The following is a 24,741-nucleotide window of genomic DNA, read 5'->3' as shown; positions in this document are numbered from 1 at the left end:
ATGCAATTCCAGCAGCAACTCCCTCCCTTCTTGCCCACTGCTGCCATAATCTCATGGTAGAATGAAAGGACTGAGGAGCACTCTGATTTGAACACCCATTTCACAGCAAGGGGGCTCAGCCTTCATTTCACGCATTGCTTCCCAAATGTGTTTGAACAGACAGGAACATCTCCTCATTCAATAATTAACGTATCTCACTACACACAGCTTAGAAGATACTCTAATTCCTGACAGAGCTCCCAGTTCCTCACAATTGCAGAAATAATATCGTACCCTGAAAGAACCTTAAATAGGCTCAAATTGAGAAGGAAAGTAGATTTTTCACTACCTTATTCTCTTTCACATTAGTGGAACCAAAAAATATCATTTTTTCCAAATTTTCCCTTATTTTTCTTTAATCCCTACTAAATGCTGACAAGCACCAACTACTAAACATTTACAGGTTAAACACTGACTTGACTGCTAAATGAAACTTTGAAATCTGGCAGTTCATAAGGGAGCATCAAGAACCCTTCCTAGCAGGAATAAAAACAACTAAATTGAGTTCTGGGGCAAGTTGTTCTCCTCAGGAGAAAATCCTTAAAAACAGAGCTGACATGTTCTGCTTTCCTGTAGGTAAAAATCAGCAAACTTCAGGCAGAGAAACAGTAAGAAAAATTAATTTGGGGCACAACCACGTGGGTTAATGTGGGTGCCCTGCACACAGCTCTTCCTACAGGCAGCATTTTTCCCTGCTCACTTTTATCAGCACCAGGGGATTACGGCTGCGCCAGCCTGATATGCCAAGAATTCATAAACAGGAACGAGCTGAAGCTCCAGGTTTTTCCTGTCATAGCTCAAATTTCAGCTACGTTTTTAAACTTACCAAGCTGCAAAGATCATGTACAATAATCCTTCAGGAAAGACTTGCCTAATTCATTCAAGATCATCTATTCTTCATAAGCATTTCCATCCCAATTCTTATATTCTACACAGCAGAAAGTGAAATAGTATCATATTTCTGGGGAAGGAGCTCCAGAAATTAATGGATCAAGTGCAATATATCGATGGAAATCCCAAATACCTACCAGAATCAGTGAGTTCAGGCACACAAGCTACTAAGCTGAAAGAGGCAGTTTTACCTAAAGAACTATCAAAAGAATTTATTCATTTTCAAGCTCCTGTCTCACATCCTGCTGGCCTTCCAGAGTCCACCTCCAGTGCTGTGCTTACAGTCACCAACCTGTATTCTCAGTAGTGGTACATATAATCCCTGCATTAACCCTGAGAATTCCAATATTCTGTACCACAAATGCAGCAGACAAAGAGCAATAGATCCATAAATCTAGATCAGAGATTATAGACAAAACTGTCAGAGAATTACAGAATATTTTGAGTTGAAAGAGACCCACAAGATCATCAAGTCCAACTCTTGGAGTGGTGTAAAATGTCAGGGCAAAGTGCTCTTTGGAAAAGCCAAGAAGAGAACTGAGGAACAGATCTCCCTTTCCTATAATCTCTGTGGAACCCACAGGGTCTAGGGCAGGGGTGGGAGAAGAAAGAAAACCCAAGAGTTGAGTCTAAATTCTCTGTGATGCTCCAGATGGTATTTGGTCACCAAATGCAAATGAGAGCTCTGCAACTTGCAAATCCACAACGTTCCTGTCAAAAACGCTGCCAACAGTCAGACACTCCCTCCTCTCCTTCCACTTCTTCTGTGTGATGTAAAAAAAAAAAAATAAAAAAAAAAAGATTTGTGGAGAAAGGTACCAGAGCTGGAACAGTTGCCAAACCTCTCCAGGAAATATCATTGAAAAGCATTTATCCTTCAGAAAACCAAACTTCAACAAACTTAAGCATGCCCAACTTTTTCAGACTTACAGAATCACTCCAGTTTTTCCTCACTCACTGACTCCACCCCAATCAGCTTTTTCCACCCAGGATTGAATAGAGGTCTTTAACCTCTCATCCAGTTTTAAATGCCAGCACAATAAAAACCAGAACACCACAGTCAAGGCTGGTAGGAAGAAGAAATGTAGGAGAATGTGCAAGAGACAGTTCTGAAGTTCCCAGCTGCCTGGTTAATCCAACCACTCCACTGATCTATAACTGCTCTGCAAATAATTGTTTTTACTTAATCTCCCATGACAGCATTTAATTATCCACAGTTTTGGAAAGCTACTACATAAACAACTCTCCTCATACCTCCTGTTTACAACCACTAAGTTGTTTTCCTATGACTATTTGAAATTCTTTTATTAATGGCAGATTTGTTGTTTACCAAATCTTCAATGTTATAAAGATAAAGAGTTCATGAGCAAAAGTTTCTGCAGTGCTTCTGAAAGCAAAGCCTCAGTTTGGACTTTTCCTGTTTACTGAAAGCAGTAACTATCATACAGCACTATTGCACTGACTCAGTTATCCACAAAAAAATCAAAAATTATAATTTAGACTTGAATTAATAAAACATAATATTTAAAATTAAATTCTTTAAAACTTAGTTATCAATAAAATATTTCACTTTCAACACACAAGTCCTAGGCAGAAGAAGAGAAATCCAAAACATTATTCTTGATAAGAATTCATGATCTTACTAACAGGCATTATTCCCTATAGTCCCTATATCTCAGATGTCAATGTTTTGGAGAGACTCTAGTCTTCCTCTTGGATTTGCAGCAGATTCCTGGGACTTGTGCTCCTGAAGATGTGACAGCACAACAACAAAGTTCTGGCCATGGAACTCTAAGTCAAAGTGACAATCCAACCTGCAGGAACAGCATTTTAAGCCAAAGCAGCTCATTTCCTGAGTAGGTTATACCAGAAAAAGGCAGCATGTTACCCTGGCCCAGCTGACAGGTAAGGAAAACTCTGCTTCAGTAACTTTCCTGTTTTCTGTTTGTATACCCACATGGAAAAGCCCTTTATATTTTCAGGAAGCTAATTTCAACTATCAAATAGTTCAGTACTGTGGCCTGTTTATACCATAAAAAACAGAATAAACTTGTTCAGTTTGCCTTCTGGCTGCATGAAACAGTGAACACAAACTGTGTCCTTTGTCCTGTCTCGAGGAATCAATGGACATAAATGCCTTGTTCTGGCTGAATGTGAGGCTCAAAATTTTGTCAATACTGATGTTTGAACTAAAATGTACTGAACAGAGCCCAAGAGCTCTATCAGCAGAAAATGTACAACACTTACACAATTTACATCACTTTGAACTATATCTGATAAGTCACTACAAGTGTTTCAATGTGCTTTTAATATAGAACAAGGAAATCTATCCTTGTAGGATTTACACACATGACAACAAACGAGTTTCAGATTGAATTCCACTCAGAAGTTACTGCTCTGAAGGCTCCAGCCTGGATGTGGGAACACCTCAAGTGCTGTGTCCAGTTCTGAGCCCCTCAGCTCAGGAAGGACCTTGAGGGGCTGGAGCATGTCCAGGGAAGAGAATGGAGCTGGGAAGGGGCTGGAGCCCCAGGAGGGGCTGAGGGAGCTGGCAAAGGGGCTCAGTCTGGAGAAAAGGAGGCTCAGGGGGGCCCTTCTGACTCCTCACAGCTCCTGACAGGAGGGGACAGCCAGGGGGGGGTCAGGCTCTGCTCCCAGGGAACAGGGACAGGAGGAGAGGGAACAGCCTCAGGTGTGCCAGGGGAGGCTCAGGTTGGACACCAGGAGGAATTTCTGCATGGAAGGGGTTGCTAAACATTGGCTGGGGCTGCCCAGGGAGGTGGTGGAGTTCCCATCCCTGGAGGTGTCCAAGGAACACCTGGATGTGGCACTCAGTGCTCCAGCTGGGGGATCAGACACAGGTTGGACTCAATGACCTTGGAAGTCTTTTCCAAACTAAATAATTCTGTGATTCCATACAATTTTGAACAAGGCAGACAATGTGTGACAGTGCTGCTTTGCTATATTCTGCCCCACAGTGCAGGTTCAGCTGTCCAGACATTTAAGTGGATTTCCAGACCACCACCACTGGAAGCAGCATCACATTGTTGTAACCAAGATGTCAGATATAAACAAGCTCCATCAATTTACAGAAACAGAAGCATCACCTGCAACTCTCCTCAAATAAAAAGACACTTAAGTCCCATCTACTGCATTTGAAATATTAAATAAACTATATTTCACTAAGAGAAAAGCATATATTATTAAAGCTTTGCTGGGTAAGTAGAAATATTACCCATCCCTCATTCAAAACAGGTGCCTCATAAAAAATGGATGTCAGTGGAATGGCTCAGCACAGCACTTGTGAGCCATCTCTTTAATTATACATGATCACAGGGCTACCTGTGTGGAACACACCCCAAGGTACTCAGGCCTCCATATCTGTGATTTCACAGGCTCTGGTGCCAAATTAACAATCTGGCAGCCATCAAAGCAGGAAGTTTGGAACTGTGCTTAGAACAGAATGAAAATAAATGAATTTATCATAACTCAGGACTAAACAGTGCAGGGTACAGGTGGGAGATAAAGGACAACTCAAGCACACTTGATAAAGAAAATACTCTGTGTACTTGAAACAAATTTTATCACCAAGTCACCAGAAGGTCTAAAGGCCACAAGGATAAAAAATTATTGCAAGAAACCAGAACTTGATCCTTATGATTGTCTTGGGTTTCTTTAACTACTGTTATTATTCCAGAACTGGTGAACTTCAGTTGTTTTCTTGCAAGACACAAGGTGAAAATGGAGGTAAAATTCATCAGCCTAATAAAACACCTTGTAGTTCAGGCAAACTAAGACTTGACATAGCAGCAATACACCACTGAAAAGAAAATAATACACACTGGATATAGTCAAACCCAAACAGGATCACAACACAGTAGAAGTAACTTTATCATGTTAAGGCCCCACATTCTGGTGACTCTGAGGACAATCCCAGTTGCACAAAGCCTATAATCACCAAATTATCACTGTCACCTCTGACCTACCTGCCATTCCACTCACTTGTTGCAACTCGCCTTGGATCATGCTCAAATCCTGCAGCACGAGCAAGTCCTGACCTCACAGATTTACCTGGGGTGCCATGGAGTTCACATGACTCCATATTTATTCCATCAGCTACTACCTTATGCCAGAGCTGAGGTATTATTATCATTATTATTATTATTATTATTATCATCATCATCCCTTGGAACGAGAATATACTCTACTTTCAGAGGTTCCACAAAAATCCAAGTTATGATATTAACTACAGGTCTCCTGAGTTCAAGTTTCACTTTGCATTTTACCATGTGGCAAAAAAAGTCAAATTTACAGGTTTTTTGTTTTCCTGTAGGTCTTAAAACATGAACTATGACAAAAATCACATAAGGTATCAAGTTAAAGCATTTTTAAAAAATCATTTTTCACTGGACAAAATGGAGGAAATTGAGAAGCAAAGAGAGGCTTACTGTGCAGCTCGCGGTGGATGACATCGACCAGGTTGGGCTCGTCCCCCCACCAGAATATCCAGAGCTCCTTGCAGTCGGGTTTGACGTCCCGGCGCCACACGCACAGCAGGTTGGCCTGCAGGCAGCGGATGAAGCTGAGCAGGATGGGATCATCCTGGGCTGGAGCTGAAATGATGGGCCCACAGTCCCCATGGCCTTCAAAGTTGTACCTACGCCATTTGATGCCCGTGAGTTCGGCCTATGGGAAACAAAAAGGAAGAAAAGAGTCATTGGATCACTTCATAATTTAGTTATAGTCATAGTTTGTTTCATTTTCATTAGTTAATTCCTCAATTCAAGTTCAAAAATCCTCCTATTCATATATTCCCCTTCAAGGAAAAGAATTTAGAAACAGCATTGAATAAACCTGGCTTACCCCTGCATTTAGGTTTTCACCACAATCTGACTCACTTCTATTCATTTCTAGTCTATTGATTTCCAACAGCTTCATTACATTTCTAGCCTTATTGTTATCTTATTGTCATCTTACAAGTTAGAAAGGAAAAAAAAAAACAAACAGGGAGAGTGAATAAGGTTCATTTCCTACAGGCTGCTTTGTGGCCACGTGAGATCGGTGTCAGCCCAAAAGTTGGCCACTTGAAAGTCATAAACAAAGCACCACAGTACTTAAGAAAACCAGTGACTTACTGGAAAAGCTGAAACAGTTTCACATTGTGACATTACATGTTTAACAAATGGGGTTTTTATTTTTATTTTGTCCAAATGAACAAAAGCAGAATATGGAAACTTGCCATTTACTGCCTCTCAACCAGACAGAATTCTCTTATTAACCATCAAGGATAAATGAAAAGAACAGGTTTGCTACCCAGATGTTTGGGAAAGGCTTTCTTTGGGCACTGAACAGCTTCCCCACGGAATGGGCATGGCCCCAAGGCTGCCAGAGCTCTAGGAGTGTTTGAACAATGCTCTCAAGGATGACCAGGGTGGGATTGTTGGGGTGTCCTGGGCAGGGCCAGGCGCTGGATTAAATTATCTTGATGGGTCACTTCCAACACGGGGTGTTTTGTGTTTCTGAGATTTTCCTCCACTCCCAGTTTGCCCCGCCCCTGTTGTAGCCTCCCCCTTTCTCTCCACTCTCCAGCACAGGACAGGGAATGCTCCCAGGACAGTCTGGTTGTTATCAAACACAACTGGTGTGTGTATATCCTGCTCACAGCGGGCTTGTACTCTACTCTCTACCTGTTACCACATTCCTGCTGCTGCTATTCTCTCCACTGCTTCATTTCCAGTGTTCACACCTTCCCTTGGCTGCCCAGAAGCAGCTGGTGCTCAGCTCCCAAGTGCTCCTGCAGGAGCAGCCAGCTGGTCTGCCACAAGGACTGCAAACACTCCAGGGCAGCACCACACCTCTGACAAGAGAGGGAATTGCCAGGGACAAGGGAAAGACCCCCACTGGAAACACTGACTGCAGGAATGGATTTCTACTCCTAAAGAAAACCAAAGACTTGTAGATCACGTACTCCTCCCATTGTCATCACCTGTGTGAGGACATTCAACTTCTCCTCCAAAACCCAAACTCCCCATCACACACAGAAGATTTCCTTTTTCAAGTCCACAAACTTTGTCCATTTACAAGTTTAAACTCTAGAATTTTCTTCTACCCACCACAGTAGGTGGAAGGAGCCAGCCTGGTTCAAGAGGTGGCTGGTGAACTGCTGAGGAGCTGAAGGTGATGCTCATCATACCAACAACAGAGCAAAAAACACAAGTATTTCTTGGATCCTGTAAATACATTCTCTGAAAAAGTTTCACCTCATTCCTGTATAGTGCCTGGCACAGCAGGACTCTGGCCCATGGCTACAGTCCCTGGGACTCTGCCTCAAGGACTATTTCCCCAAACACTGATTATCCAGACTGCCCATTTAACTGACCCCTGAAGAGGCCTCACCAGGCACATGGCCACTCAGTACTGCACTGGGAAGGGGAAAACCCTAAGGAACACTAAACAGCAAGGAAATTTGGTTTACTGCTTGCAGGCCCCTAAACCACCAGACATCTTTAGCTCCACAGGGCAGAAGTGACAGTGCCATCCTATATCCTGCCAGCAGGACACCAGTCCTGGCTTGTCCCAGCTGAAGGCTCCCTACAGCCAGCACTCAGCCCTTGCACTCAGACAGAAATGCTGATCAGCCACCCAAAGGGTTGGGAACTATGGAAAAGGAAATAGGAAAAGATAGTCCAGAGTGGCTGAGATACACAGCCATGTGCCACTTTCCTGGCATGATAAGGGCAGAGGAATGCAGGAGGAAGAGACAAAATGGAAGGAGTAAAGTTATTTTTTCCATAGTAGGGTGTGCTAGAACACCTCATACACTAAATAACAATCTAAGAAAAAGCACTCCTCCAGAACATCTACATCTGCTCTCAATGCATCCCCAGCTATAGCTTGGAAAAGGAATGGGCCGAGTTTCTGGAACAGGACAATGAAAGTAACTACAGACCACAAAACACCAAGAATTAGTGCCAGCATAGGCAACCTGTGAAAAAAGGTTAAATGTTTGTGCCATAACCAGCTAAGAACATATGCTAAGTCACAAAGACCTTGGAACAGGAAGATGATGAAAACCAAAACCAAAAAAACTCAACTGAACAAAGGACGTTACCCAACAGCAGCACTCGCTTGATCCACACAGCAAAAGCCAGAGCTCAGCTGTTTCAAAGAGCAAAGAGGCTCCTGTGGCTTCCTGCCAGCTCAGAGGTATCACCCCAACATCCCCCCCCAGAGGAGGGATGAAACAGAGTCAAGGAAAGCACAGTGAAATCAGCAGAGCTGCACCCAATTTAATTCTGTGCTAACTCCTGGAGTCTGTAATTCTGTGGACTGTGAGGAATGATAAACTACTAACCTGGATCACAGCAGTGCCCACCCACACACAGAGAGTCTTAAAAAAAAAAGGAGAGACAAGTCCTGGGGCTTTGGACCCAGAAGCAGCATTAAATGAGCTCTCACACATCGTTTCCCAGTTCGAGTTGCAGAGATGTGGTTCAGCACATGTATTGGGATATGTCTGTTTCTGTTTAAATTTTTAATAGGTAAGCATCAGTACTAATCCCTCAGAACTTCTGGATTGTGTCCTCATGTTAATTAAAACTGAATTCAAATAGAAATTTGAATCCAGAAGTGATACACAAGAGCAGACTACACCCAAAACACTTACACACATTCTACGCCTCTACTGATGTTCTGTGTAAAGCATTTAACACACTATAGGGAGAAGATCTGCATCCACATGGGGATTTATTTACATTAATTTCTTTAAACAAACCAACAGCCCTGGTTTGAAGAGGCCTCCATCTGTTGAAGGGTTTGTACAGACAAGACAAGCAGTGGGCTGTGGTTCTGGGAACTGTTCTGAAGAGCCAAATGTGGTTTCATTTGTGCTTCACTGGCAGTGAGCACAGGCTGACCAAACAGCCTCATCCTCAGCCCCAGCCATGCATTTCCATGTCCCAGTCTGACACTGGATCTACTGGTCATGGAATCATTTTGTGAATGGGATCACTTCACCAATTTAAACAAGTGAAAGACAAACATTTCCAGGCTTAGCACCCTGACAGCTCATCCTGCAGCCAAGGAGTCACCGAGCAGCCCCAGGAGAGGAGAGAGAGCAGCAGAGTGGGATCTCCCCTGTCAGGGACAGCTCCAATCAGATAAAACACAACCTTCAGTGCACCCACACTGCTGTTCTGGTCTGGGAACACCTCAACCAACACAAGCAAGCACTGGTGCCAGGGCAGGCTTGGCCTGGGTGCCTTCCCTGCAGCACTCAGCTGCTGCTCAGACATTCACACTGAGCTGGGCTGACTCAAACCCAGAAGGGTTGGATTAAACGACTTTTTCCTCTACTCAGATCAGTCCCCACACCTGATTCATTAAACAGCCACAGAGATGCTTGTACCGGGAAGTCTGAGGACAGCAAAGCAGGTCAGGGAGGGCAGAGATGCTCTGATTAGTAGAACTGCTGGTTTGAAAGCAGCCTGAAACACTGAGACAGAAACCAAAATTGCCAACCTGAGGACAAAACTGTGAACATGCTGTTTAACTCACAACTGGCTAGAGATGAATGCAGAACAAAGCAGAACTCTTGCCAGGTGATGTAACTGACTGTTTCTTGCATCTCTTCCCATATGCATAGTTTTGGCTTATTGCAGTTGCTACAATGTTTTTAGAACTAAAAAGCTTGACCAAAAAACCCAAGGAACTTACAAATACTTATTATTATCCAACACTGTAAGCAAATCATGCATTAAATGAGATTTTTGCTTTGGTTTATAAAGGAACATGTGTTATGGAGGACTGTGCTGTGAAGGGTTTAACTTGCTCAGATAAGTGGGGCTGTTTTAAAATGGAGTTTTTTTCTAAGTTCAGCAACTGCACTTGGACACAGAATATTTGTGAGACGCCAGTTCTAAATGCACTGGGCCAAGCGTGTAAAGAAACAGAGAAATTGGATCTCTAACAGTAATACCCAAACCCTTCACTAACATCCAACTTCTTACAGAGTAATTCCCAAGACACAAAAAGATCTGTTTCTGATGTTTTCAAAAGCAGCTGTCAGGGTAGAAGAGTGTGTTCAAATTCCACACAGGCATCCAAAACCACCCAAAACATCCCCAAGAAAGAGGCATTAATGAAAACAGTGCATTGCCAATGTCTTTATTCAGATGCATGGCTTTAGAGTGATCACACAGAGTCCCTTGGAAAGGAACAAACTCAGGTTTCAGTGACCATCATCACACCCTGCAGAGTGAAACAGCCTCAAAAGAGATGAGCTGAGAGTGTTCCAACCTCTGATCCCCCCTGCACACACAGACAAGCAGAGAGACACAGAAAGCAAATGAGCACTTTCTTTCACACCCTGCTGCCCTAAATACAGACACCTCCACGTGTACCTGCCACAGCTCAGGGCTCCAGGATACCATCCACGACTGTGAATTCCTAGGAGACAGAAAACCTAAGCTCTCATTCTTTTCCCCCTTCAGGCTTAAATCACAATAATAGGCAGGCTGGGAGGGTCTTCTGCTGATCTCATCGTGCTCCACTCAGATTGGTAGAGTTTAGGCTGCTAAAAATCACAATTCCCCAGTAACATTTCACAGTGCACAACTTGGTGCTGGCATGCTCCCAGCAGCCCTGAAGATATAATTAGTGCTGGGTAGCCACTGTGACTGCTTTCCTCTTCTGCAGCCCTTGCAGATGGAACACAAACAAACCCATCTTCCACCTCCTCTTTTATTTCCCATCTCCACCAAATGCTTTTTGGCCTCAGTTTTATGGGAAATGGACAGGCCAACTCTAAATTAACTTCTCCAGATCACTTGAGTAATTCCACCCATTTTAATACACAAAGCTCCCTTGGAGAGATCATACAATAATATAGACACAACAGAAGGAGAAAGAGGGATGTTTGAGATATTCTTGTATTTGGCCACATTAAGTGTAAAGCAGAGCTATTTTTTAACTACTTTGTGCTTCTCTACATCAAAAACAATGACTAAAACAATATAAATGTGCTATTTTCCCTGCTTCATATCATACAGAAAAGTAAGAAAAGCTAAGACAGTCAGGCTGCAGAGTGCAGAAAATCATCTGGTACTTTCAAAATAGGAAGGATGCATTGGAAAGGAGGTAAGATCATATAATGAATAAAAGAACCAGATATCAATCATGCAGGCCCTCAGCTCTGACCCTGCTTTCTAAAAGACTTTCAACACAGCAAATTTCAGGTCATTTTATTTTTCACACTTCTCCAATTTGAAACAAAACAAAAACCAAGTATAAAATTACTTCCCAGTTGCCTGCCTAAAAGGTGCCACTCAGACAAATTCAAGTCTTCCCAGTGCTTCAAACACAACTTTCTTTAATGGTCATAAAAAACCAATGCAATCAATGGAAAAAAGCAAGCCACACCATCACTTCTACAAACACATTTCAGTTAAACAAAGGAATATAAAAGCTTTCATCAAATGTCCTTCCAACCCAGGGAAAGATGTTAAGCTGCCCAGGGTACCTTAAAACATTGTATTTACCAGCCTCTGAAGTTAGGCTCAGTCTAAACAATTCCTCTAATCTAGAATTTTGTTTGCTTCTTCATAGGAAAGCACTTGCTAAGTATCTTTAGTCTAAAATTTATGTTTCAAATTGGAACATAAAACATGTAAATGCCATATATATGTTTGCCAGTTTTATTAGTGTCTCATCTTGAGAGTTTCATTCAAGTAAGTAGCTATTCTGAAGCCACCAGAGACTCATACTAAGGACTACTCACATGAGTGAAAATCTGCATAAGAAAGCCCTTAGTTCATAGTCCAAGAATTTAAACTGTAGTTAAAGGTGTCATGGGAATTACACCACCATTTTAATTAAATGCTGTAAGATCTTGCAGACAGACTCAAGATTAGCACCATCTGTTTTGGTTACAGTGTCTCATTTCACTGCATCATCCTCACACGGCAACGAAATATTGCACACTCCACTCCAGCCATTTAAATACCAGATAAAAGTTATGTCATGTTGATACACTTCACTAGGAAGGAAGGACAAAAGGACGAGGACAGGAGGACTGAAAACTACTCTGTAACAATGTGTTGCTTGTGGAGGAGGCAAACATCATCCCCTCTCACAGTGAAATAAAGCATTTAGTAACATCTGCCGTAGTCCCTGTCAAGTGAATTGAAGGAATAGAGGAGATTGCTTAACTAAAAAATTCGTTTTCTTCACAGCTTTACAGACTGTTTGCACACCCTGAGAGAGGCTCCTATTCCCACAGCACAACTGAGCAGTGCCAGCACCTGTCCACAGACATTCCCCATCTTGTCTGCTGGGTCTGAAGATCTCTGGGGTGTGAAAACCCACAGCAGACTGACCAGCTCAGCCCTGCAGAGTCTCCTGAAATCAGATCGTTCCCTGAACTACATCTTAACATCCTCCTCTTCATGCTTTCCATTTTAAAAAAGCAAGGAATGGTTTGTGTTCCCTTCCCTCAGGGCTTATCCCTTCTGCCCCTGTAAGAGGGAGGGATCACATGGCAGTGAGAGGCCTTGCACGCACTGAATGAGCTTCAAATGGACATTTCTGTGAGGCCAAGTATAGCCATAACTGCACAAAGTCCTCCAAACTTGCTCTGAAATCAAGAATAGACAAAAAATAGCACAACAAAAAATAGCTAATTCTGAACTGGGTGTCCCATGGCAGAATAAACACCATGCCATGGTTTGTGCTTTGGAGCCCAGTGCTCAGCCTCAGCCCTCTTAGTATGCAACTGAGCAGCAGCAGAATGACATGTTTGACTTTAATCCTCTCCCTGCATAAGCACACAGTCAAGTGGCTGGAAAAAAAGGGATAAAGGGCAGCCACTAACAAGCTTTTAAAAATGAAGGATGAAAAAATTACCTTTTTTTTTTGTTGTTATTCCTTGGCTCTTAAAACCAACATGAAAGTGAGCATGCCAGTGCATGCAGCACATGTGCCTGGAACAGCTTTCTGCTGGATAAATCCCTGCAATCCATGATGCCTCCTTCCCTCATGCCCCCTGGAACAGATTATCTAAATGCTCCTACTCCAGAGCTGTTTGTGACAAGCAACAGTGTCAGGGCATTTGTGTGTCATCTTTTACCTTTGCAAGTCTCAGAGAAGGATTAGCTGTAACCAAAATCCTATTATCAGATATCCCCCTGATGGACTTCTGTACCTGGGGACATCTGAGATCCCGTATCACAGTATCCAAGACCAGCAAACCAAGGCATTTCTAAAATAATAGGTTTCACATTATTAAAAGCCACAAACTAACAGCATGAACTCTTATGCCTAAAAAGTAAACAGGACTGACAGAAATGAGGTATTTTTTCCTCTTTCTCTCCAGCGTGAGGGTGACTTTGCCCATGTAGGAGAGGAGGCAGCCAGAAAGATTAATTGCTTCTTTCAAAGAAACAAAAATCAGACCCATTTCAAAAAGAATTTGAGGTGGCAACCAAGTACCATCTTTCCCAGTGGAAAATATAAAAGGACTCCAATACTAATGCTCAAATTTCAGCAGCTCTGGCAGATGCAGCAGTTACCAACAAAGGCTTTTTGAGTGGCAAGCATAAAAGAAAGAGCAATCTGGTAAAAGCACCCAAATTACTGATATGGATCCAAACCCTCACAGAAATTCAAGGTTAAATACTAAAGTAGATGACTACAATCAAGCACAGCAGAGGAAAATGAGCACACACTGACACACTGAAAGAGAAAGTATCTTCTTCCAGTCCACTGCAAAAACAGGTTGGCAAAACAAAACCAAATGTGAGAAATTCTTATAAAAGAAACAGAAGGTGACATAGAAATTGAGGCCATTACAATTCATCTGCAGCTCTGCACATTCATCACAAACTGCAGCTCTTGTTTCACAACATCAAAACCAGAAGAATTACAGGAATGGTCAAAAAATATATATTCCATACAGTTGAAAAATCATCCATGGATTAAGTCTGGTTGGTTTATAAGACCGAAAGTGAGGTTCTCTAGAGAACAGCTGCTGGTTTTCTTCCGGATATAAAATTAAATTAGCAGAACACAGACTCAAACCAAAATGAGGCGGCTGAAATTTTTGTATCAGGATAAAAACTTACGCACTAGTTTAGAATTTTTCTATAAAATAACTACCTGGTACAAGAAACCTTTCAACCAAATACTCAGAGAGCCTGGGAGATAATTCAAGGGAAGTGCAACTACATCCACTTCAGCAAATCCAGCAGGCCAAACAAACACTGGCCACCACTGAGACAGGACACTTAGGTGGAATTGTGATTCCACAACACTGTTCCATGCCCCTTCATTTAGCCAGGTACCAAGAGGTACCTTGGAAGTCTCATCAGCACACAAAGCACTCAATGGTCACCCTCAGAGCTGCCATCCTCAGCCAGGACCCAATGTCCACCTATAAAGCACCTATAGTCATTCAGGACTAACTGCAAAAGCTCTTTAAGAATTATTTAAAAACAAAGAATTAAAGAGGAAATTTTTGATTAAAGACCTTTGAGTTACATCAACAACTTTCACCTGCAGTGAAGGCTTTGGTTAGCAAATCTGCAGCCCTTAACAAATCCAGCAAATTCAGAACATGGTCCCACGCTGGTGCCTGGCTCGGCAGCTCCCCTCCACTGTAACCCAGTCCAGGAGAGATGGGAAAGGATAATGTGATAAGCATGGCTGGAAGCCAAAGGGCTGAGACTCAGCCATCACTTGAAAAGATACTTGCAAGCCTAAAATATTCAAGACATGAACATAAGGAAACAGAAAGATGGCAGCAGCACTGTCCCAGGTCAGCGTGGCACTGAGACTCACACAGGCACTTCCACACACGTGTCCTGCTGGCTCTTGCACCAACACAGCCACACAACATGGGAAGATGCTGTGCCAGAATCCCATCACCAGGAGTGAGAAAGGGAAACAGGAAAGGCAACCTGCACAGCAAAACTGAATAGGCAGAAATTTGGGGGTCAGAGGATGCACAAACCTCACCCATGTCCAAGCATCCATCTACCTGGGGCAGCCAAAAGTAACAAGGCATGACTGGGTTTGCTTTGGCTTAGGTGTTTTTTATTACTGGGAAAAGGGGGAGAAGAGGACTTGATCTTGGAGCTCTTTTCCAACCTTAATAATTCTACATGGAATGAAGCTTACCCATGGCAGAGCTGAACATTTACCCCTGCAGGCTGTATGGAAGCACACAATGCCTGGAAGCAAAATGCCATCTCCAAGACAAAAGACAGAAGCAACTGAAGAAATTCTTTTCATATTACCAAACCCTGGGTTAAGGTAGTGACCCACCCCACAGCTCAAGTCACAGACACTATTTTACAGAAAGGCATCTCTGAGTTCTCCATCACTTCAGACAGTTTCTTCACAAAAGGGAATCAATTATATTTTAACTTCTGAGTAGATGGTTGAGAACAGATAATAAAATGGAAACTACCACCGCAAACTTCAATAGCACACAAAAAAAAAGCAAATAAAGATGCAACTTGCCAGCAGCCAGAGTATCCCTCCCTTGTTTTCAGACAGGGTGAATGATGAGGTTTGACTTCTTTCTTCAGAAAGAATCAGAACTGACTACCTATTTTCCAAATTTAAGGAAGTCCCCTCTTGGAGAAAGCTGGACTACAGAAAAGCAGTCCAACACGTGAAAAAAAATTACAAAAACAAATCTGCAAGAAAACAAAAGAATTCTCTATATTCTTCCCAAATTTAATTTTCTTTTCTAGATTTTTTTTAACTGAAAGAGGAAGGAAATGTCAAACATCAGAGTCATACAATGGACTATCAGCTGTTTCCCAAACCAAGTAATCTGACATATGGGCAGAAAAAAGAGGGGGGAGGGTGGGCTGGAGGAAGTAACAACCCGAGCAGAGTAAACTTTGGCACAGTGAGTTAAAGACTGTGGTTCCCTTTCTTCCATTACACAAAAAGCTGCACCGAGGACTCGGAACATTCCTGTGCCCCACATCTGAGCAGCACAGCAGCTCCCACGGGTTTACAGCTGGGTCCATCCCTGCCTGCCCAGCAAAGCTCAGTTTTAACCCACGTCCATCCCTGCCCTGCTCACCTCTCTCCCTTCCCAAAAGAGCCCAACCCAGGCTCCTGCTCTGGGACAGAGAGGCAGGAACAGCACAGGAATCCCATCCCCCAGCCCTGGTTCTTCACCCCTGTCCTCATCACTGACACCCAGCAATGCCCAGCTTGTCAGGAGCAGCCAAAATCCCTCAGCCCTTCAAAACCCACACCTGGAGAATCCTGGTGTATGAATCTCCTGTAATATGGAAAGTAGTAAATAAAGCCACTGCATGACTGGTCATGTAGATTCACTTTGCCAGCTCTCTCACTGTCATTCCTGCAAAGACAAGAATCCAGCACCTCCTGCCAGAAGGGAATTATGGAAATTCACAGAGAGCTCCAGTCAAAATTTTATTAAAATACACACGGAAAATTAAATAACTAGAAACACTGGGCTAAAACTGAAAGCAGCTTTTTCAGAATAAAGTAATTTAACCAATTCACCTTTTCTCTCAGCAAAGAACTTTTTTTAAAATAAAAATATCTGACATGGCCACTACAAAACATTCCTGGTATTAATTTTGTGTCTCACCAGAGCCGCCTACAAATCCAGTAACATTGTAGACATACATGAAGTGAGACTCATAAAAGTCCAACACTAAGAGACTGCAGATATATTAAACTAGGTTTGAAAACTTCTTAGTAAATCAGAGACTCCTATAAGTAAAAAGTCAGGAGTCTATAATGTAAAAAACCAACACATTTTGACACTTACGTCCCATAGCTGTCAGCTATGAATGCATTGTTATCAAAAACTGGAAGCCTGCCAATGCCTGATCAATAGGTAAAGAAGAGTTTTCCTTTAAATTTTGCTTTCAATCCTCTGTTCTCACAAAATATGGTATTTTATGGGCAAATATGGAGTCATAAGAACAGGCAACCACAAGGCCCTGACCACAGCATAGCTCTTTTAAAGCTAAAAGATGAATGAAATAAAGTTTTACTGAACAAGCTTTAAATTTCCTTCTCTAAGACACGGATTGTGGTTACAAAGCCACTTTGATCTCCGTTCAATCCACGCCACTGCCAAAACGCGGTGGGGAGAGAAGAATGAGGGGAACAGAGCTGCCTTGGGAGAGAGAAGGGGGAAAAGATTTTCACTAGGTCAGCTCCACACTCCAGGCTTAAATATGAATTTATGGACCTTTCTGGAGCCACCAATGCATGGAAGAAAAGTGAAGGGGGAGGAACAAAAATGTAAGGGGGGGAACCCAAATTTTTTCCTCTGTAATTATAATTTTCATAAACAAGAATATACTAAGCTGCAACACTGTCTGATTAAAGAAAGCTGAGGTAACTGACTCACAAGAAGTGATACAGAAATACATGTGTCATATCTAATTACTTTTGTAATAGAAGCCCGGCCATTTTTCTCTATTTTCATAAGCTGATTAAATACATTCCTTAATATAGGGACAAGGTCACTGTGTATGTTTGAGCTCATCTGTGTTAGTCACATAAATGTAAATATTGCCTCAGGGCACCTTATACAACAGCACCACACAATAAAATTCCCCATCTCAAAGAAACAAAAGCAAGGATGCCACTAAAAGCTCCAGCCACACATCCACATGCACTACTGCAATTCTGCTCATGGATTAAGCCACACATGACTCAATGAGAAATAACGTATTTTTACAGATTAAGGTAGAAAGTGAGAGTCAGAATTCATCAAAATTAATGAATATTCACAGCACAAGCCAAAAGAAAGATTGTTTAAACGTTTTACACTTGTGAGTAAGGCAGCTCCTTACTACAGGAGAAAATGCTGAGAACACTCCCAATGTGAAATGCTAAACTTCTTCCCTGGTATCAGAGTAGGTTCTGCTCAGCCCTCATTATCATTTTGCAGTGCTGGGATCACACTATTGCACAGCTCTGTAACGAGCTGGGCACAGCAGGAAACAACACAAGCTGTCATTGCCAGTATCCCAGTCCCCTGATCCTGCCCTGTGTGCTCACTCCACTACTGTGTGCACAGGGAGCCCAACACCAGCTTTTAGCCAGATTTTGAGGTCTGCAGAGCAGAATATTTTTATTAGCTGGTTTCTCTTTAAAACTATCAGTTGATGTCAGGGAACTCAAGGAAAGAGGATCTATTTTTAAAGCAATACTTTGAGCTCAAAATGAAAGCAGTGGAACAGCCTGGTCTGAGGAACAAAGATGCCCCCATGTAAACACACACTCCTTATAAGCAAATCTTCTGGATTTGGGTTGGGATCTTCTGTTGGAAACACTTGTGCACTTTTAAAACTGGCAAGTTAATACTAAAACAAGCATGTTTTCAGTCAGAGCAGTATTTTTGCTTATTATTTGTGTTACTATGGCACCAACAAGATGCAAATGCCACCGTGACAGACTCTACACAACGAAGTACACGACTCACCCACAGAACAGTAAATGAACACACACAGACTCCAAAGTTTTGTGTAAACTACACTTGTCAGCCTTAACAACAGTGGGAACAGCCCAACCACCTACCCAGTGTTACTGGGTTGTCCAGAGGATTCCACACAAGCTCAGGAAAAGGGGTTTTGTTGGTCTGTGGACATCAACTGTCATCTTCCACAGCTACCACAGAACAACTAGAAAAAACCAAAGGACATAAATCTATAATGAGGTGATCCTGGCATACACTGGAGCCAGCACTCAAGGAAAAATAAAAGGCAGAGAGGCAGTAGGTGTAACATCAGGGAGACAATGAAGGAATGCAGCAAGCTGCCAACCATTCCAGCCACAGGATGCGAGAAAAAATTTGTAGGTGCATCCCTGCTCTGATCAGAGCAAAACCCAAACCCTGATAAAAGTGTGCTGCCACAACTATGATGTAAAAGTGGACTGGGGCAGGTGGGAGTAATTCCATAGAGAGATCAAGGAAAGGGGAGACAACAGGTGCATCCTCACTCCGTGAACGGGAAGCTTCAAACCAGCCCAGGTGTTCACCCCACCACAAAGTGCAACGGCCCCCTAACACTGATGGGCTTTGGTATTTAAAGGCAGTGCATCTGCACACACACATATCCTTTCATGTAATGCTTCTGAGAACTAGAGAGATGAAAAAATTAAAACAAAATCCATAAAGATTCCTTCTTCATCTAATGACCAAAGTTACTCAAGTTAACACGCTCAGCAAATATATCTCATATGCAGCACACTTATTTTTTTCCACCGAAGATCAAAACCTTCAGTTTCTTTAGATTTTCTTCAAAAGAACTGCATTGTCCAGAATGAAAATAATAGAAGAAAGGATTTAAAAGTTCTATCTGTAGATCTTTCTTTATTCTTTCATATGAGGAAGCACTCTCAGAAGAAGGCAAAAAAATCCAAGATCAAATGAGTCAGGGTGGGGAGGGTGCTTGAGAACTGGGGTTATGATGTCAATTCTGTATTAAAAATGTAGAAAAATAGAAAAATCTATTTCCAGATAGTGTTTAAATTCCTGTTCCTAAGGTGTAGTTACCTAGGATATTTTTTAATACTTCACCCTGATATTTGGGTATTAATTTTTTTGTGCTGATGTTCCCAACAGCAGTCACACAACCCGACTCACAGTGCCACCAGAATCAGGACAGAATCCCTGGGGAAGGATTTCCAGCCCCAGGCCATGTGCACATTCACAAGATACTCAGGATTTCAAGGAAACCTCACTCAAATATTTCTTAGTGATTAGCTTGGGCACACTTATTCTGAGCTGCAAATGTCACTCCTGCACCCCCCCATTTTTTTGGGAATATTCCCAAAAGGTTGGTTATCCAACAGGTCCCTCAATTCTCCTCCTGGAGCAGGGCACACTGGCTGAACGTCACTGTCCCAATCTCTTTGCAAATCTGGGTCTGTTCACTTCAAACCCTCTCCCTGGCACGTCCCATTAAACTGTCAAATACTCTGACAGGACATAATATAAACCTACCACTGAAGTGATTTAAAACCTAAAATAATCTTTTATTAGCAAGAAGTGAACAAGCTTTCTAATGTCATCTCTCTACTTCTTTTCTGTCTTGTTACCTAATAAAACTCAGGACAAAGATAACTAGAGAATCAAATACTTTTGCACAACTTGAGAGTTTAATTCCATTTCTTAATTATTTATGCATGTAAATTCACACCTACATAAAATTCCAAACAAGCAAGATAGACACTGTGCAGTGCTGAACATTCAGCATGCCAAAGTCCCAGCCCACTGCTCGGAGCACTGCATTTATGAAAACACAACAAGCAAGGACTACTGGTTAATTCACTACTACTGAAGGCATTGAGCAATCAACATTTACTATGAAGTCCTTTACTGACAATTATGCAACACCAAGGAATAGCTCACAGCAGCCTCTGCAACCTTCACTTTCTGATGCCATGAAGAACCTTTAGGAGAATAAGCCAAATGCCACCTCTGATTGCTTTAATTCCTTTTATTTTATGCTGGAAACATCAACAAAACTCACTGATCAAAGGGAACAACTTCTGTTCCTGGATGTGAACTGCAAAAAGCAACAGTAGTGACAGCCTTCACTGTTTTTAACTTTGCCTTTTAAACAAGAACAAAGACAATTCCCACTGCCTGGACCCTTCTGGCAGTGGGTTTCTGTAGGAATGCACTTCTACAAGAGCACGGGACATCTTCCATAGCAGTTTCTCTAACCTGGTCTCACTTCCCCAGAACACAATTGTGTCTTTTCCAGCATGAAGATTCCTACAGTACCAAATCTTTCTACGCCATGAAAGCTCCTCCAAATTTCAGGTCATTCCTGACACCCTTGGCCGTACTCTCCAGCTCCAGTATATCCAACGTTATGCAACTTCACCCCAATTTCCCAAGACTGAGCTGTGCTTTGGGATCCACCATGGCACCAAAGCCTAGATAGTTGAAGAAACATCTTCATGAAAGCCCTCACTGTCATATGAGTAACCCTTACTCACAGGAAAAGTCAAATTAATTTCAGTAAGACTACTTTTATGATTAAGGATTATTCACAGGAAGACTGCTGCCAGCTGAGGCTGAAGTTTTAATACAAAGCATATTACCTCAGAACATTTTGTCTCTAAATAGTTATTAGACAGCTCTTAATTAGTATTTAAATAAACTGGCCCATACAATGGCTTATTAAATACTGTTTATCAAAACAGACATTCTTTTCAAAAGCAGCAGCAGACATTTTGACTACAGCAAAAACAGAGCGAGGATAAATATCATTTTTCCTACTGCTGAGCTAGGAACAGCAATTTCAGACAGAAAGTGTATTTTTAATGAGCAAGGCTTTATACTGAGCAGATTAAACAAGTTATTATTTGAGGAGTACTCTGATAACAAAGATGCAAACCAGCCCTTCCATCACCTTCCTAGGAAAGGCTCCACGCTCAGAGCAGGACTGGGATGCATGTGCAGGCTGGCTGGGGGTTCTGCCTGCTCATTTCCCAGGGCGGCGCTGGATCCCCGCGCTGCCGGAGAGCACCACACACACTCGGTGCTGCCAAGTGCTGCAATCCAGAGGGACATTCCATGGAACCCAGCTCTGCCAGCCCAGCACCACCCCCAGCACCTGCACAGCCAAAGGTAACTTTAAAACCTTCACTTCAGACCCTCGGGTGACACATTCTGAGCCCACACCACTGAGGGCCTCCACAGTGTCTGGACATCACTGATAAAAGAGAATCAGTTACTAAAAGCTTTAAGAAATCACTTGCCATCAAAAGATTCAGAAGCAGCAAAGGCTCCTAACCTCTCTAGCATGTCTAGAAAAATAGAAATCATGAATTGTTAAGCCAACCCAAATCCACCACAGCAACCAGACAGAGCTGACACAGAGCTCTGGCTTCTCCAGGGCAGGGAGACAGCGTTCCTGCTTCCACAAAACAAATGTCTGTGGCAAGGAATATTATTTAACCATGAACAAACAGTATCATGATAGACTATAATTATTTCAGAACTGTAATTCTCCAGTCACGAACATTTATTTGTGATTCACACACAAAACAAAGCCTGCAGTTGAAAAACCCCCAACTTCTAATAGCAGAATCAATTTTCAAAATATTTGTAATCTACCATGCTGTTAAAGAATTAATGGATTCCCACCAGCTAGTGGTTTAGATTTTGTTCTGTTACAGTGAAAAAGTAAATGATTAACAAAGTTTCTCTAACTACTAATCCAGACTACTGTAGCTTAAACACTTCATAAATTTTGAAATTAATATGACAATCTGAGGTTAAAGGGTCAGTGGTGCTGGCCACGTATTTCCAGTGTTTCCATTTTCAATATCTTTCTCTGCTAAATAAATCCCAAAAAAAACTAACACAAAATAAAATAAATCTTCTGAATAGTTTTCACATAGGCTGTATTTTAAAAATACTACTACTTGATCCCCTTTTTTATTTTTGTAGAGCCAGAATACAATAAAAACAGAGTTTCATACACAGCACCACATTAAGGCACAGATACCTCCCACAAAATTACATGGGAGATTAAAGGGTTGCACATTAAACTCATTATTATTAAAGCCACTTGCAAAAGAATTTCGTTTAACTTATTTCAGTGATATTACACACCCATTTAAAATTGAACATTTCCCTAGCCTAGTCAGGTGGGAGAAAAAAAGCAACCAAACCACAATAACTATGAAATAGCTTCACTTTATAATTTATGCTAATTGCATGCCAACAATTATTTTTACCAGTGACAGATTTGCAGATTGCAACTGCAGGAGAAGTTCCGCCTCTCCAAACACACACTCCAGTCTGCATTAATGAACGGGGACTTCACAACTCTGTGAGGAGCAAACCCTCCACTGCCTCCCTTCTACAATCAGATACGATTGTTCCCTTCATGCTTCCCGATTTATTTTCCTCCCCGGCTAAGAGCAGCCGTAGTCAAAATCACCATAACAATCCCCCAAATCACCCTTCCTGCATCTCGATACACAGAGCACTGCTACATATTTATAAATATTACTACATGCCTTCAAACAGAAGCACCGATACAAACTTACATAACGTAACAATTCGATAAAAAGCCAAAGTTAGAAATGTATCATTCTCACAGAACAAGCTCTTGGGCCAGTTTTCTAGCAGTAGAAAACTACAGCTCTTGTTCAGATTCTTAAAAGGTACAAGCAAAATATACACCAAATTAAAAAAAAAAAAAACAACAACAAACAAACCCTGAGACAAAATAACAAATACACTACAATAACGTTAAAAAGCATAAAACAAAGAGCTTGATCATTTGCATTTCTAAGTAATTTCCTTTTTTCCCCCCTCTCCTTATTTTCATAAGGGAGCTAAAAACAATCTCTTCCGTTCTATCAGAAGAAGAACATATGCACCCACCTCCAATTCTGGCAGAGCTCTGCTGCAGGGAGGGGGCACCCACCACAATCCTTTCACACATGCTACCCCCAAAGTTGCATCACAAGGTTTTAACTCCACCACACCACGCACTGAACAAGTCCCTCCTCCCCTCCGACATTATCCCTGTAGCACTGGAAGGCTCCCGACGATCCAGCAGCCCTCTCGCTCACTCAGCTGTTGCCCAGCCAGAAGGGATAATGTTCCTGTGCGTGCCAGGTAAAATAAAGCAAAGTATTTCCAAATGACTTTGCCGTTACACACAAATTGTTTGAGTATTTTAAATTTAAATTGCCGGTCTATAGCCAGCCAAAACTGATATCATGATTTCTGCAACATTAAACCACGCCATCCACGTCGGAAGTTCCCAGTGAGATGGGCAGACGGCATCTATGCAAACAATCCGGCACACTACTGTCAGACGCTGTTGTTCTTCAGAGAAGAAAAAATTAAAAGGTTTGGGTTTTTTTTAACCTCTTGCCCCCGAGCACGATGTGTGCAAAGAGGAGAGCAGGCTGTAACAGCAGCTGACACGCCGTCACAGGAGCCCAGAGCTAAGTCCGACAGTCGATCACACTACATGAGCGTTCGTTGCTGCTGAAATGGCGTTTGTCATTGTGAGAGGAGAGAAAACCCCCCGGTTCGGTGGCACAAAGCGCACAGGGCACGGAGTGCCAAGGGAGGCGGGGAGAGGAGCCTGTTTACCCGGGGAAGATGGTTGTGCAGGGGACACAGAGCCGTCCCCTGCCCGCTCTCCAGCTGCGAGCGCGATACACAGACCCGCAGCAAACCACGCTAAGGAGCAAAATAAACACGGGGACCGGGCCGGGGGAGGGGCCAGAGCAGGAGCAGCCCCGGGCCCTGCCTATAAACCTCCGGCAGCTGCTCCCGACCGGCAAACCCGGCGCGGAGCCACCTGCGGGCGCCCACCCGCCCACCGCCCGCTCACTCACTCACCAGCGAGAAGAGGTTGGAGTGACAGTCCTCCAGGCTGGCCCCGTTCGCCACCCAGTTCGCTGCCGCAGTCATGATCCTCGGCGAGCCGGGCTGCCACGGCGGGGCATGTCTGGGGGGACGGCCGGGGGGCGAGGGGCAAGGCGGGCGACCCCCGGGGCGACCCCCGTCACTGCCTGGGGCGGCCGCCGCGCTCCGGCCCCTCGGCCCCGCGGGGCCCCGCGGCCGGGAGGGGACGCACCGAGGCCGGGGCGGGCGCGCTGCTCCTCGCTACCCGCCCCCGCGCCGATAATCCTCGAGCCGGGAGGCCCTTCTCCGGTGCAAGCGGGGGGGACGCGTCCCCCGCTCCTCCAGGCCGGGAGAAGAAGAGGAGGAAGGGGGGGCCCGGGGCCGCCCTTCCGCGTCCAGGTGCGGCCCCC

The 24,741-nt window shown here is 43.1% G+C and overlaps 1 protein-coding gene across 1 annotated transcript in view; it reads right to left on the bottom strand.

Annotated features, from left to right (window-relative positions):
• The window catches only part of MED13L (mediator complex subunit 13L), a 169,343-nt gene extending 144,883 nt beyond the window's left edge, over positions 1-24,460 (bottom strand). Inside the window, exons 1-2 of the mRNA XM_054646098.2 lie at positions 24,326-24,460; positions 5,379-5,616 (exon numbers count right to left, since the gene is read on the bottom strand). Of these exons, the coding sequence (XP_054502073.2) occupies positions 5,379-5,616; positions 24,326-24,397 (310 nt within the window). The 5' untranslated portion in view covers positions 24,398-24,460. The remainder of the gene's footprint in view (positions 1-5,378; positions 5,617-24,325) is intronic.
• Between the last annotated feature and the right edge of the window lie 281 nt (positions 24,461-24,741).

This window comes from Agelaius phoeniceus, chromosome 18 (genome assembly GCF_051311805.1).
Source record: "Agelaius phoeniceus isolate bAgePho1 chromosome 18, bAgePho1.hap1, whole genome shotgun sequence".
Taxonomy (NCBI): domain Eukaryota; kingdom Metazoa; phylum Chordata; class Aves; order Passeriformes; family Icteridae; genus Agelaius; species Agelaius phoeniceus.
This window is presented reverse-complemented; position numbering and strand designations above follow the sequence as displayed.